The sequence below is a fragment of the Ursus arctos genome, unplaced genomic scaffold (genome assembly GCF_023065955.2).
Source record: "Ursus arctos isolate Adak ecotype North America unplaced genomic scaffold, UrsArc2.0 scaffold_27, whole genome shotgun sequence".
Taxonomy (NCBI): Eukaryota; Metazoa; Chordata; class Mammalia; order Carnivora; family Ursidae; genus Ursus; species Ursus arctos.
Genome location: NW_026622952.1, coordinates 15875017 through 15890830, shown reverse-complemented (window position 1 = coordinate 15890830; position 15814 = coordinate 15875017). Strand labels below are relative to the sequence as shown.

General features: G+C 39.9%; 1 protein-coding gene across 12 annotated transcripts in view; it reads right to left on the bottom strand.

The window, feature by feature from the left end:
* The window catches only part of MTUS1 (microtubule associated scaffold protein 1), a 167239-nt gene that overhangs the window by 44192 nt on the left and 107233 nt on the right, over positions 1-15814 (bottom strand). The window contains exon 1 of one of the 12 annotated variants that reach the window (XM_026508444.4): positions 6533-8664. The exons of the other annotated variants lie outside the window; for them this stretch is intronic. Within the exon in view, the coding sequence (XP_026364229.1) occupies positions 6533-6653 (121 nt within the window). The 5' untranslated portion in view covers positions 6654-8664. Of the gene's footprint in view, positions 1-6532; positions 8665-15814 lie in introns of those variants that run through there. 12 annotated transcript variants of the gene reach the window in all.

The following is a 15814-nucleotide window of genomic DNA, read 5'->3' as shown; positions in this document are numbered from 1 at the left end:
TTGCGCTCCCTCTCTCTCTGACAAATAAATAAATACGATCCTTAAAAAAACTTATCAAAACATTACCTATTATGAGTGAAAATGGATTCAACACAGCACTGCCTTCTGAAGTAGACCTCTCTAAGTACAAAATGGCACTTTTTAGGGGCACCCGGGTGGCGCAGTTGTTAAGCGTCTGCCTTCGGCTCAGGGCATGATCCCGGCGTGCTGGGATCAAGCCCCACATCAGACTCCTCCGCTGGGAGCCTGCTTCTTCCTCTCCCACTCCCCCTGCTTGTGTTCTCTCTCTCTCTCTCGCTGGCTGTCTCTGTCAAATAAATAAATAAAATCTTTAAAAACAAAAATGGCACTTTTTAGTGTCCTAGCAAAGCTGTAGCTCGAAGCCCACCACAGCTATGGGAGCTCAGCATTGATCTATTATAAATATTTTTAGCCTAACTCCATTCACAGCATCAGTTCTCAGTAAGGGCTTATCAGTGTGGCAAAAGGCCAGCAAGATCTTCAAAGACTGCTTTCAAGGAAGCCAAAGAAGAATGTGGATTCACAGTACAGGAACAAGGGAATGATGGAAGGCTACGTGTCTCATCTGTTATTCTTGAATTGGGTCCCTTTGATGTCTTTTGTAATCTACAAATGATTGAATCTTTTAACTTTTTACACACAAGTTCTAATATGTCAGGTTTTTTATGGAAGCTTTCTAAAATGCCTTCATTGACTTCTGAATTTTGTACTGTGAGAAACAAAAGAGAAATTCAAGTTTATTTAGCATCACCTTGGCAACACCTACCACAAATGTACAAATAAAAATATTAACCTTCATTAACACATTTTCAGTATATAAAAGCCATAGTCAAATGGACACATTCTTTCTCAATTTATTTTCACTGAAAATTACTTCATTTAAAATCAAAATCAGGGGCGCCTGGGTGGCACAGTGGTTAAGCGTCTGCCTTCGGCTCAGGGCGTGATCCCAGCGTTCTGGGATCGAGCCCCACATCAGGCTCTTCCGCTATGAGCCTGCTTCTTCCTCTCCCACTCCCCCTGCTTGTGTTCCCTCTCTCGCTGGCTGTCTCTATCTCTGTCGAATAAATAAAATCTTAAAAAAAAAAAAATCAAATGTTGATCTATACGTCCAAAGAGACTTCAAAGTGTTTAATTGAAATAATTACAAAATAGGTAACCGTTACCAAAACCTATCCATGTCATGAAAGAGAAAATATAAGCAACCAAATCTGTTGCAAGATCAGACTTGTTAAATGATATACTCCCCTTATTTATAAGCAGCTAATATCAGCTTTTGAGAATTAAGGGTTTGACCCTCTCTGGGTCAGATACTATCAAAAAGCTCTATCTAACCTCTCTTGTACACGCGTGCTCTGGAGACTGGAGAAGGCACTCAGTTTCACAGCCTCCCTTGCAGGTAGCCAGCCATGTGACTGCTAGTAAGACAATGACATGTAAGCTTTGCGACTGAGCACCACCCAATTTTCTTTTCTTTTTTTCCCCCTGCCTGAAGCAGCGATCCTGAGATCACAAGGCAACAGTCACGAGGAGGGAGCTAAGAAAACAGAGATGTTGATCCTGATGTTGCTGGGCCACCGAACAACATTTTAGGTGAAACAAATAAGTTACTTCTGAGTTAAGCGGTCTTAAACTGCAGCTAAAAGCAATTCTTCTTGATGCTCTCAAAAATGAATACCGAACATAATTTGATGATTGTGTTCTCATTAAATTGATTCATATTCTGCCCTGTTCTTACTGAATAGTCAAAATGGCTCTCTTCAATGTGGCTTTAAGGAAATGAAATATCTTGTTCTATTAAGAATACTTCTGCCCGGGGCGCCTGGGTGGCTCACTCCTTAAGCGTCTGCCTTCGGCTCAGGGCGTGATCCCAGGGTTCTGGGATCGAGCCCCACATCGGGCTCCTCCGCTGGGAGCCTGCTTCTTCCTCTCCCACTCCCGCTGCTTGTGTTCCCTCTCTCACTGGCTCTCTCTCGCTCTCTGTCAAATAAATAAATAAATAAATCTTTGGGGGGAAAAAAAAAAGAATACTTCAACCCCTCAGGAGCACCTAAGGTGGCGCAGCTGGTAAGCGCTCAGGTTATGATCTCCCGATCTCAGGACCCTGAGACTGAGCCCAACTCTGCTCTGCGCTCAGTGGGGAGTCTACGTGACATTCTCTCTCCCTCTCCCTCTGCCCTCCCTCACTGGCTCTAAAAATAACAATACTTCTGCCCCTCATTAATATATATGTACTGCACCCTTCCCCTTTGCTATAATAGTTGCTTTTATTTTTTTAAAGATTTTATTTATTTATTCGACAGAGATAGAGACAGCCAGCGAGAGAGGGAACACAAGCAGGGGGAGTGGGAGAGGAAGAAGCAGGCTCCCAGCAGAGGAGCCTGATGTGGGGCTCGATCCCAGAACACCGGGATCACGCCCTGAGCTGAAGACAGACGCTTAACGACTGCGCCACCCAGGCGCCCCTGCTTTTATTTATTTTTTAGAGAGGGGGTGGGCGGGTGGAGAGATGACTCTGCGATGGATCTCACCATCCTGAGATCACGACTTGAGCAGAAATCAAGAGTTGGACATTTAACCTACTGAGCCACCTAGGCGCCCCTATAGTAATTGCTTTTAATCTCACTAGCTCAGCAAAAAGAAACCTAAGTGCAGTGAACTGCCTTCACCTCAATCAAAAAATGTTAACTCTATGAGGTTCAAAATGGCACTTTTCATAATAATTAATACAGTTGTATCCAGCTAACACAAAATTTTCACTGAAAATTTTGAAAGAAAAACTGAATTCTGGTAAAACTGATGGTAAGGAATATTTCAACTAAGAAGATTCTTTTCTTTCCATGACTCATTTTTGAAATTAGAACCCATATGCAGAAGCAAAATTCTGAAATAAGAGATGACTATTTTGGCAAAAGAGACTATTGCCAGCATTTTGGCAAGCCACAGAAATCACTTCTGGACGTCTTAAAGATTAGCACTTTGACACGGACACCTTCATCTGTGCTTGACATCCTGCAACATCACTCAGAACGCTGACAAATTCGCTTTTCCTTGTCTTGTCCCTATTTACAGAGGCCATGACATCCTGGATTCGACAACACGTTCTGTGAACGGGCGCCACCCAAGAACGACATGCTGGAGCACAGTGGCCCCTATAGGGAGGTTCAGTGAAAGGGACCCTGGTCCCTGTGATTGCCCCCCTCCTTGCTAGCACCTCTCTGTCTACAGTCTATGCTCAGACATATTACAATTCTTTTGTTTCCTTGAGGGTGCCATCCTCTCCCTAGCTCCAGGCTTCCCCATGCTGCTCTCTCTGCCTCGAACACTTTGTTTCTTGGCTAACTCCACATATCCTGAGAGTCCAGCTTAACCGGCACTTCTGGAAGGCCTAGAAAAAGTTAGCTTCACCTGCTAGGGGTTACCTGGGCATCCAGTCTGTGCCCTACCGTAATCACTTGATGTTCTGTTTCATTATAGGCCGTGTGAAGGCAGGAGCCATGTGTGACTTAGTCCTGGTTCTATTTTCCGCATCTAGCATCGAACCACGTCTAATAGGTACTCACTTATGAAACGAATGAACGAATCCTGCAATGTGAAAGACAGTCTGGAAAGAGGTAAAAGTGGGTGCCTGCCTAGCTCAGTCAGTACAGCATGACTCCTGATCTCTGGGTCTTAAGTTCAAGCCCCATGCTGGTCGTAGAGCTTATTTTAAACACTTTTTTAAAACGTTTTTTTTTAAAGTCATCTCTACACCCAACATGGGACTCGAACTCACAACCCTGAGATCAAGAGTCACATGTACTAGATATGGATTCCAAGAGCCTGGGGTTGTAGCCTTAGTTCTGCTAGTAACCAAGTGAATGACCTCAATTGCTCACACACACAGAGCTACAAAATAAAGGAATCAGATGAGATGATTTCTGAGGTCCTTTTTAACCTCAAATGCTATGAATTTTTCTGGCTATAGATTGAAAAGCCCTGGATGTATTATACCTGAAAATTCATCTTATCCAAACTCATTCTCTCCTTGTCGCCCAAACTCAGTTAATACTCATGACACCATGTTTTTCCTTTCTCCTGTCTTATAACATCAGTCATGGTTGAATCATTATTCTTCCTCATTTATCCACGACTAATTGGTTGTAAGAATCTAAGACTCCATCCTTTGAAATCTCTATTTGTTTTTACAATCAGCCACTAATCTAGTTCTAGAATCCAGGTCAGCACGCTGCCATTTTGGCAACCAAGGCCAACAGCACTCACTTTATTAAGAATACAAACACGAGTTACAGCTTATAGCCCATAAGAATCCATGCAGGGACTTCATTTCATTGAGAAATGTCTCAGACCTTTAAATTACATAATACGGGATAAGCTCACAAAAGATTCTTACTGGGGATAAGTAGAATTATATTCTTTACGTAAGTTTTAAATGCTTCCCACACAGGGGAAAAAAAAAAAAAGCCTCTTTTTTCATCACCACTATTCACCAGATAGAACAGAATTACAGCAGAAGTCACAGCCAGGAAAATCTAGAAGCCAAGAGTTCTAAACAGAGGGGCCAGGTTTTAATCCCATTTCTGCCCCCCCCCCCCCCCCGTATGCCCTTGAGCACGGTAATTCACTTCTCTGCGCCTCTGACTTCCTGGTGTCAGAGAAGGTAAACTAGATCCCTTCTAAGCACACTCAGGCTCCAAAAATTTCACTGCAGCCAAAAGAATGTTGCCAAGTGTTTTTACAGAAATTCCAAAAACAAAAGGTACCTAAAAGAGCAACTATTAGTCAAAGTCTGATAATAAAAGCCTTTTGTCTTTTGCTTAAGCTGCCTTGGAAATTCACCTGCTTCACAAAAATACAATAAATGACCTAAGATGTTCACCAGAAGAAGATTGGTTAAATAGATCATGGCACTCATGACTGTTAAAAAGCAGAGGTAGATAAACATGTGTTAACATGAAAATCTAAGATATATTGCCTTTAAAAAGCAAGCTATCGAAGAGTGTGTGTGTGTGTGTGTGTGTGTGTGTGTGCGCGCGCGCTACCATTCCTTTATAACCAAAGAGTCTATAAAAATCTACACAGGCTTACATATGATGAGCAAGTTACTGGAAGGCTTTGCAAGCACCCAGGAGAGTGGTGGCCTCTGGAGAGAGGGCAGGGGGCCCGGGCAAGACACAGGCTCACTTGGAATTACAGGACCTCTGTACAGATTGACCTTCTATTTTACTTGGAGCACAGATTTTTTTTTTTTTTTTTTAAGTTAAACGCTATCTGGAGCTCTTTTAGATCATACAGATTATTGCAAGTACAAGACACCCTTTTATTTCTTCACTTTTTCTTTTAAGGTAGAAAAAAATGACAGGGGCACTTAGGCTGGGAGAGAGAGCCACTGTTCTGCCTCCTCACACCTCATTTACCTTCAGCTGCCAGCTCAGGCCGAGGGAAAGGCTGGCAGACTTCAGTGACAGGTCAAGGGGAGTTATGAAACATGAGGAGAAGGTCCTGGAAAAAATGAGAGATATCCCACAGGGAAGGGAGATGCCTCTGGGAAAACTAAGAAGAGTCCGTTAGAAAAAAAAAAAAAAAATCACAAGGGACAGAGATGGAAAACAAGACACATCAGGGCTGACATGAATAAGAAACAAGAAAAAAAATCTGTTTACATACTCAGACAGTCCTATTACAGTCAACACTAACCAGCCAGAATCAAATATAATGACACACTTGTTTTTACAGCATAAATCAACATAGTTTACCAGAGCTGCAACTGTTATCTGGAACAAAAGCGAACAATGTGAGGCAATTAACTGAATCCCCTACAAGTGGGCATGCAGGTTTACAGATGCCTAGAATCCTCACTGCATGGACTTCCATCTTAGGCACAGAGAATACAAAGCAGGTACAAGCATAAATATCAGAGGTAGTCTTTTGTGATTGCAAACATTTTCACCAGGACGCTGGGACAACTTCAGTTTTGTTTGGCTTTGTGTCTCACTTATTACCTCTCCACAAGCACCAGGATGTTTAAGTTTGGAAATATTTATAACTTAGAAATCGTTTAAATGTTAAACTAACCTATCATAATCCCAGTGAGAAAGTACACATGAAAAACCATAGATACCCTCTCATTTCGTCTCCTCCTTGAAGGACAAGAGAAATACTATCTTACGCACTCCCCACTTCCAAAATCATCTGAAGTAAAATGTCATTTAACAGGTGCTGATTTTCACAGATCTGGCTGGTGTCAGAAAAGAGCTAGGGAGCACCAAGACAACACTTCTGCTCTCTATAAACAAAGCAGACACACATCCCCTCACACAGAAGCAAAGCATCAGACGCTCGTGTATTGAAATGTTAAGAGCAAAATGTCTATTTCTACAAAGAAAGCCTCGTTCTCGCAGAGCTTTCTTTCCTCAAGGACGTAGCTCCTTAGGAGATTTCTGAGAAGCAGCTGCAAGTTAATCAAGATGTCCCCCACGCACCACTCCACAGAGATGTAGGCGAGACAAACCTGTATGGAAAATGACAGCGCTTTTCCTAAACCCTGAAGGAAGTCGGAGGTTTCGAAGCAATCCTTTGGCAGTCAGTCGGACGTGAATGGTGGATAAGGAGAATTTGGGAGACAACAACATGTCTTCAGATCAGGTGGAACGACTTCACAGAAGAAACGGCTTCCAGGGACTCTCACATACTGTCTTTGTAAACCCAGGACTCTTCAAAGCCAAGAAGTAACAGCGGGAGAAAACATGCCTACATAGCAAATGTCATTCCACTGCACATACACAAAAGAAAAAAAGAAAAAAGCCCAGAGCTAGCCAAGTGTTCCTGGCTTCCGTTTTCACTTCCAGATGTTGCCAAAACGATACCCTTCCTCTGACTAAAATCTCCTGTTAGCAGATTCAGCAGGAAGCAGCCTCTGAATTACATCACACTGTACATGCTTCGGGGTTGTTATGGTTTTCATCAGAGATGGTAAAGGGGAGGAGAAAGTGGGTGGTCTTAGGAGCTTTATATAGCAACCAATAATGTCACGGATTCTCTCACTACTTGAAGGACTGCTCACGGAAATTAACTACTTTGAGCACTTAATGCTTATCTAGGAATTAGGAGAAAATTAAGATTTCTTTTTAGTCATCTATATTCTGATTCAAAAAATTTTAATTATATTCATACTGATAACACGTAATTTTTTCCGAATATTTTGTATGTAAATCTATAGAAAAAGTAATAGACGTTCCAAGGTATGGTTTTTAATAAAACTTCTATTACTGACAGATCGGTAAAAGATTCAGCTTTAATAGTCATGTTCTGAGGACCTCACTAATCAACAAAAAAGGTTAAGGCAATTTCTCTACCAGATGTAATATAATAGTTTCAGAGGAATAAAATTAATCAGGCCACATTCTCAAGACGACACTTACTGCTTTATCAACTGCACTTAGGGAAAATCGGGTGGCCTCTCACAGTAACGTTTTGAGACTATGAACAAGCTAGGATCTGTTTTATTGGGATCTGTTAAATGTTTATCTTGGTAGTTTGTAAAAGTACATTAAAACATGATGGCAAAAACTAAAGGAAGATGAAGGTATGGATGGAAGAAAAGTACCCTGCAACATGCTCACTTAAGCAAAGGTAATATTAATAATCAGGAATAACCCAATAACCCTTTTTTCATTTAAAAAAGAAAACAATGTGCAAAAAAGGATCTATGCTTGTTTCCAAGATTTCCTAAGAAAACAAGACTTAGAAATAAATGTAGAGAACGTTAGCTGTAAATAACCCTATTGAATGCTATTAAAATGTGCAGGGAGCAGCTACGGTTTTTTAGAAAGTCTATGGAGCATTTACGGTGTGAAGAAGGAAGGAGATAGGCAGGAAAGGACATTCTGAATAATTCCTTTTCCCTCTTCCTCAATCCCAGAGCCTGCCATCTTAGAAGCTGTCAGTAAGAGATACAAACCCAATTATCTATCAAGGGTTAGCTGTGGGAAAGGTACAACTTGTTGATACACACAGGATGGATCTTGAAAACACATCACACCCATGACAACAGAACCACAAATAACCACGGAATTAAAGAAAAGCTACACTGAGATGTTGCCTCTTCATTCTATCACAGTTTTATTATTAAACAATCGCCCTTTTCCCAGATTCTGCATATGAATATGGCATAACCACCTCCCCCCTGCCACCCCCACAAAAAAACTTGTAACAACTAAAATATCAATCAGCATTACAATCATAAATAGAATGAAATTAAATATTGGTATCCAGACCGGATACCACCCCATTTCAGATGTCATGCAGTTTTTTGTTTGTTTTTTCTTGTGAAATAATAGCAAACTCTAGATTATCCTGGTTAAAAGGGAAATCGTTTAGCCTAGACTACCCAAAAGAAGAAATTAGCAACGTGCCACCAACTCATCACAGTCATTAAAAGTTTTTACTTTAACTACGCTAAAGCTGTACCATAAATACCAGAAGTAAACGTCGCTAATGATCTTTTTAAACAGAACAAGGAACTGTAAGAATAAAAAACAGTGCTAGTCAGAAAGTCAAAAGGCAGAGAGTAGTCCTTGCTTGTGCAGTCAGGTACACATGCATACGCACGCGCGCGCGCGCGCGCGCACACACACACACACACACACACACACACACACACACACACACACACACACACACGAAAGAAGGCGTACTAGATAAAAGACTTACAGTCCCAGCAGGGTTTTCACGGCTTTCCCAACACAGTCTGCCCCCTGGTGGCAAGCGAGCGCAAGTGAGCCTTTCTACGAATGGTAACAGCCAACTCAGAATCTGGGTGCCAGGTACTCCCCTAAACATTTTATATGTATTCGCTCTTTTAAATAACTGAATGAGAGGTTATTGGGGAGTTAAAATTATTTTTATAACATACAAACTTTGGGGAGGGGTGGACCAGGAAGCACGGATTTTATTTCTTTCTCTAAAGATTTTATTTGTCAGAGAACACAAGCAGGGGGAGCGGCAGGCAGAGGGAGAAACAGGCTCCCCGCTGAGCAAGGAGCCTGATGCGGGGCTCGATCCCAGGACTCTGGGATTGTGACGTGAGCCCAAGGCCGACACTTAACCGACAGAGCCACCTAGGCATCCAGAAGCATGGATTTTAAAATTGATTCAAAAAGGTTCTTTTGATTACTTATTTGGTCAGTAATCACTTGTGCACAAGCATAGTTTCTGAAGTTACACCAACTACAGGAGAAGTACGTAAAGAGCAGTGCCCATCGTTGTTATTATACAAAGTCTTCATTGAAGAGAATATCTAAAGATCACCAAGGACAGTGAACAAAAATTTAAGGAGCTTTTGTTACCCAAGAACACTGTTATTACAGTTATGAAAATTAGGAATAAGATGAATTTCTATGAGGGGCGGCAAAGCTTGTGTTAGGATGTCAAGTGGAAAAACAAAATCATGATTTAAAATTTAAACTTTAAAGAATAAGAAAATACTAAAGAACAAGAAAAAAATACTGAAGCAAGTATACAAAAATGTCAGCAATGCTGAGAGCTGGAGTAGGCAGGATTTTCAGTTTCTTTGCCATAGGTTTCTCTATTTTCCCATTTTTTAAAACAAAGATCACAGAGTCCAAAAAAATAGACTCTTAAGTAAGATGAAGTGACAGAATAGCTTTGTAAAAAGGGTACAGAATAAGCCAAGTTTCTATTAATGACACACACAAAAATTTTTAAATGGTGGAAAGTCTTTAGTAAGGCTTAATATGCAAACAAAAAAAGATATGAAATAGAGGATGTGTTTGGCAGGTCAATATGGTATAGTATCCTAGTACATTCAAGAGAACCAGATTCCACTGCAGTCTGTGTGGAAGCGTGTGTGTGCATGCGGGGGTGTGTGCGTGTGCACACGGGTGTGTGTGCGTGTGCACGCGGCACGGGTGGCTAATCAGACTCCATTTAGAACACAGTGATGTTACGATTCTAGACAGGATTCAAGCATACGCTGTGCAGGGCTGCTTAGACGCTAGGAAGTGCAACCACGCCAGGACCGATGTGTTTACTGCTGACGATCATGAAGAATCTACAGAAGATTAAAATTTACGCCAGGGATCCAAACACGTCTGTCCGATCTTCCCTAGAACTCTAACACCAAGTGTATCCTTCTTAATGTTTATCTCCTTGCTTTCCCTAACACCACACGACTGCCACATTTTCTCTATTTTTATGCCTTGTAGTCTTTACGGTCTTACGTTCAAATCTCTGTTCCAATTGTAGGAAGCTCAACTCTGGGTCCAATTGTTCCAGAATGTCCTCTTCCTTAGGAGGAAGAAGAGTGCCTATATTGTGAATATTTTAAAATTCACATAAAACAATTATAAAAAAATTTAGGCTCCACCTACCGATAAGATTATAAGTTCTCCAAGATCAGTGACATTGCTTTTTAGTTCATTGGTCTCCAAAAAATGTAAGACGTTATGTTTTATCCATGTAAAATGTTTTTAAAAACAAACACCCATCTTCACCTTCACTGTGGGATATTTCTTAAAAAAAAAAATAAAAGTTAAATTACCTATACATCACAATGTTCTGTAACCAATTTTTAAACTTAATACAAGATTAATAAACTTCGTAAACTTAAAAACTTCTCACTTATCTTTCCAAGGCATTAGCCAACCCTCTATATTGCTTCTTAATGGCTTCAAAATTATCATTGAAACGTCAGTGAACATAATTTAAACAAGTGGTTTAACTTAAACGGGTGTTATTTAAATCATTCAGGTTGTTTCCAATCTTCCCCCCTTCTACACAATTCTGAAAGGCAAAACATAAAAAAAAAAATCAGTATTTTCCCTTTAAACAAACTGATAAATGGAATTCCTGGGTAGAAGACTTTTGTTCTATGTCCCCGTAGTGCCTCCAGAAAGGCTGTTGTAATTTATCTACCCTCAGTGGTAATGTACGTGGTTCCTGTTCCTCACTCATTCACCAACACCAGCTATTACCTTAAAAACATACAAGCACTGAGAGCACATTATTTTAATGAGCCACTTGTAAATATTTTCATGTTTCCTAGCCCTTCATACTTTTTATTTTGTGTCTGTCCATTTACGTTTCTATTGCAGGGTCATCTTTACTGGTTGGTTTGTAAGAGTCCTTTCTGGAATAAATGTGTTACATATCTCGTCCCAGTTTGTTGTGTGCTATTAACATTGTCTATAATTTTTGAGACATCACTGACAGAGAACATATTAGTTTCAGGTGTACAACATGATTCAATACTTGTATAGGTTGAAAAATAATCACCAAATAAATCTACTTATGGTTAACATCCATCACCATGTTTATAATGTTTTTGACAAAAGGGAAGTCTAACACTTTTGTTGTCATAATTATTAATCTTTTCTTTTGTACTAATATTCCTGGAAAAAGGCCTTTTCTCTGTCCAAGTCTATATCCTTAGCACTCTTATTCTACTTTTTGTTTAAAATCTCCATCGACATGGAATATTTTTGCATGTAGTGTGTGAAGTAGGAGCCTCGCTCCTGCTGAAAAGAGAGCCTTTGTCCCAACAAGATTTGCTAAATAATCCGGGCGCCTGGGTAGCGCAGTCGCTAAGCGTCTGCCTTCGGCTCAGGGCGTGATCCCAGCGTTCTCAAGTCCCACATCAGGCTTCTCCGCTATGAGCCTGCTTCTTCCTCTCCCACTCCCCCTGCTTGTGTTCCCTCTCTCGCTGGCTGTCTCTATCTCTGTCAAATACATACATAAAATCTTTAAAAAAAAAAAAAAAAAAGATTTGCTAAATAATCTACACTTTTCCCTGATGTTAAACACTAAATTTATCACATATCAAAACAAATGCTTTTTCAGTAGGATAAAAGTTATAATCATAAACAGACACTGAAAGACAGGCTCATCCCTTTTTTCACCAGGGGAAATGCTGGCTACACCAGTATTAGCTCATCAGAGCAAGTTTGCCACGCTCAACTGTATCCCAACACTTGGAAATAGGGGGTACAAAGAGCAACGCTATCTTCTTGTGCTGTATTTAGTAAATGGGTATGTAAGGAGCAGGGCATTTTCTAGTCTCCAAGCCAGACACCATGGCTCCCGAGCCTGATGATCTTGTGTAAAACAATCAGGGGGCTGGATAAATACACCTCTCAAGGTTTGGTATCCCAAACAGCTTTAATGTGCGGTAGAACCAAGGTAATTATAGTATGTGGTATGTGTGACATCTTCCTTATAAACAGTGAACCAAGTTTTATTTAGAATCAATGTTGGCTAAAATCTTTTAGCATCAGATTCTTTAAATAAATTATGGCAGCTAGTCCCCATGAGGATGGTTCTGGACTTTAAGTGGCTTTTCCTTTTTTTTTTTTTTTTTTTTTTAAAGATTTTATTTATTTAGTTGACAGAGACAGCCAGCGAGAGAGGGAGCACAAGCAGGAGGAGTGGGAGAGAAAGAAGCAGGCTCATAGCAGAGGAGCCTGATGTGGGGCTCGATCCCATAACGCCGGGATAACGCCCTGAGCCGAAGGCAAACGCTTAACGACTGCCCCACCCAGGCGCCCCTTTAAGTGGCTTTTCCTGCCTGCTTTACAGATTTAAAATAATTCGGCATCCTGCAAAAGAACTCAGAATAAGCCACTAGAATCCTAAGAACAATGGAAGGAATTCTCATCATCACCGTCCCTGGCAGCAGAAGCAGCTACCATGTGAGAGCTTTTTATACAACAATTCTATGAAGTCAAAATTACTCCTATCCTGGGGATTATTCCTAGAATATTCCCATATTCCCAAATGAGAAATTTGAGACGTGGACAGGCTTAGCAACCAGCCTAAGGTCAGGACACAAGCAGATTGTGGCAAGACTAAGATTCAAACCAGTATTCAATGCCTCAGAAGTTTATTCTCTTTCTGCTCCTCTTTACTGTCTTAAGAAATAATGGAAGGGTCTTTGAAATAACTGATGAAAAGTTAAGCTAAAACAGTGAAATACACTTTTCACTATTACATTAGCCACAATTTAAAAATAATATCCCGTGTTGACCAGAGTACGGTGAAGCCAACCCTCCTGTTGCAATCATGGTATAAAGGGATATGGGGCTTTAGGAAAACAGCTCAGTTATTCGAGTGAAAGGACTACAAATACACAGGTTTTGATTTACTTAAACTACTTTCAAGAATCTAGCCCAAGAAGTTTCCCCAAACTTTGAAAGTGAGAACTGCCCATCATAGAATCATTTATGTATGTGATAGAGGTACCCCTAATATTTAAGAGGAATAGTTAAAAGTTTCTGCATATGCTAAATGTAATAGTCAACAGAAGTGATTACTCATGTTAAGCAACAAAACAGGACATAAAGTTATCTGGATTTATTTAAAATCACAAAAATTAAAAAAAAAGCTAAGGGGTGATATTTAAACCTCTACATGCTAAAATTTTTAGGATTTAGCAAACTGCTACAATTAACTGACCATTTTACTAAAGCAAAAGAATATGAAGAGATGGTTAATCTTCACCACTATTTGTTGCTTAAAAAAACTATCTCAAAGCCGTTACATGATCCACCCCCAGGTCATTGGCTATTTGGACACAACTCAACATCAAAGCTACTTCTCTAAAAGCCAACACACTGACATTTCCTCAGTGGCTCATCATAATACTGGGTTTGTCTTAAATAAGTAACCATCAACTAGGAAAATGAATGGAAAAGTCATGTTTATGAATTTTGAAAAAAATACATGTTCATGCCACATAATTGAGATTAAACTGTAATGCAGACCCCTTAAAACACATCTTCTCCACTGCAGTTATTACAACATTGATTATTAAGGGTTAATCGGAGACAGGAATTCTCTGACTCTTATACCTCATTTCTACTCCATAGAAAAAGGCTTTGCCAAAGAAAAACCACAACATGATTCATAATTTCCACTTCTTTTCTCATTTAATCAGGAGTTTATTTGCTAATCTGATAACCATACTTGTCAAGGGTTACTGATACATCAAGGGTCAATGATATGCTTTGGAAATAAGGCATGATGTCAGTCCAACGTTGTGAAAAGGAAAAATGCCTAATGTTAATAGTTTATTATAGAAAAGGGATAATATGCTGGGATCATTTACTACGCCTATCAGAAAAAATATCCTTTATAACAGTTTACATGATTATAGACTTGAGACACGAATGAAGAATGCCTTTCCGTGTTTCAGATTTAATTGAGATTAAGACAGGCATATTAGATTTATTTAGCCAGTACTTTTATTGTGACCAATATCAACAGCACCTTCTGAAGCATAGAAATGTTGCATACAAATACTCACCAAAAGAATTGCAAAACTTGTATTTTTAAAGCTATAAAAGTTATTGAAGGAAACTGAAGAAGATCTAACTAAAAGGGAAAACCTTCCACATTCATGGATCAAAATACCTGACATCGTAAAAATGGCAGTAGTCCACAAATTCATCTACAGAGTCAACGCAATCTCTATCAAAACCCCAGCTGACTTCTTTGCATAAAAGGACACTGACCCAAAAGTTCATACAGAAATTCAAGGAACCCAGAATAGTCATAAGAATCTTGAAAAAGAACAAGTTAGGAAATTCACACTTCCTGACGTGAAAGCTTATTATATACCACAGTAAGCAACAGTGTGGTATTAGCAAAGAGAGACACATAGATCCATGGAATAGATTTGAGAGCCCAGAAATAAATCCTCACATTTACAGGCAACTATTTTTAACAAAGGTGCCAAGACATTTCAATGATGGAAAGATTAATGTTTTCAACAAGATGCAGGGACAACTGGCTATTGACATGTAAAACAAGGAAGCTGGACCCTCTACTTCATTTACAAAAATCAACTTAAAATGGATCACAGGCCTAAGTCTAAGAGCTTAAAGTATAAAAATCTTATAAGAAAATACAGGTATAATGGTGCTGGGAAAATTGGACAGCTACATGCAAAAGAATGAAACTTGACCACTATCTCACACCATACACAAAAATAAACTCCAAATGGATGAAAGACCTCGATGTGAGACAGGAATCCATCAAAATTCTAGAGGAGAACATAGGCAGCAACCTCTACGACATCGGCCAAAGCAACCTTTTTCATGATACATCCCCAAAGGCAAGAGAAACAAAAGATAAAATGAATTTATGGGACTTCATCAAGATTAAAAGTTTCTGCACAGCCAAGGAAACAGTCAGAAAAACTAAGAGGCAGCCCACGGAATGGGAGAAGATATTTGCAAATGACACTACAGATAAAGGACTGGTATCCAAGATCTACAAAGAACTTCTCAAACTCAATACACGAGAAACAAATAAACAAATCAAAAAATGGGCAGAAGATATGAACAGACACTTTTCCAATGAAGACATACAAATGGCTAACAGACACATGAAAAAATGTTCAAAATCATTAGCCATCAAGGAAATTCAAATCAAAACCACACTGAGATACCACCTTACGCCAGTTAGAATGGCAAAAATAGACAAGGCAAGAAACAACAATTGTTGGAGAGGATGTGGAGAAAGGGGATCCCTCCTACATTGTTGGTGGGAATGCAAGTGGGTACAGCCACTCTGGAAAACAGTGTGGAGGTCCCTTAAAAAGTTAAAAATTGAGCTACCCTATGATCCAGCCATTGCACTACTGGGTGTTTACCCCAAAGATACAGACGTAGTGAAGAGAAGGGCCATATGCACCCCAATGTTCATAGCAGCAATGTCCACAATAGCTAAATCGTGGAAGGAGCCAAGATGCCCTGCAACAGATGACTGGATTAAG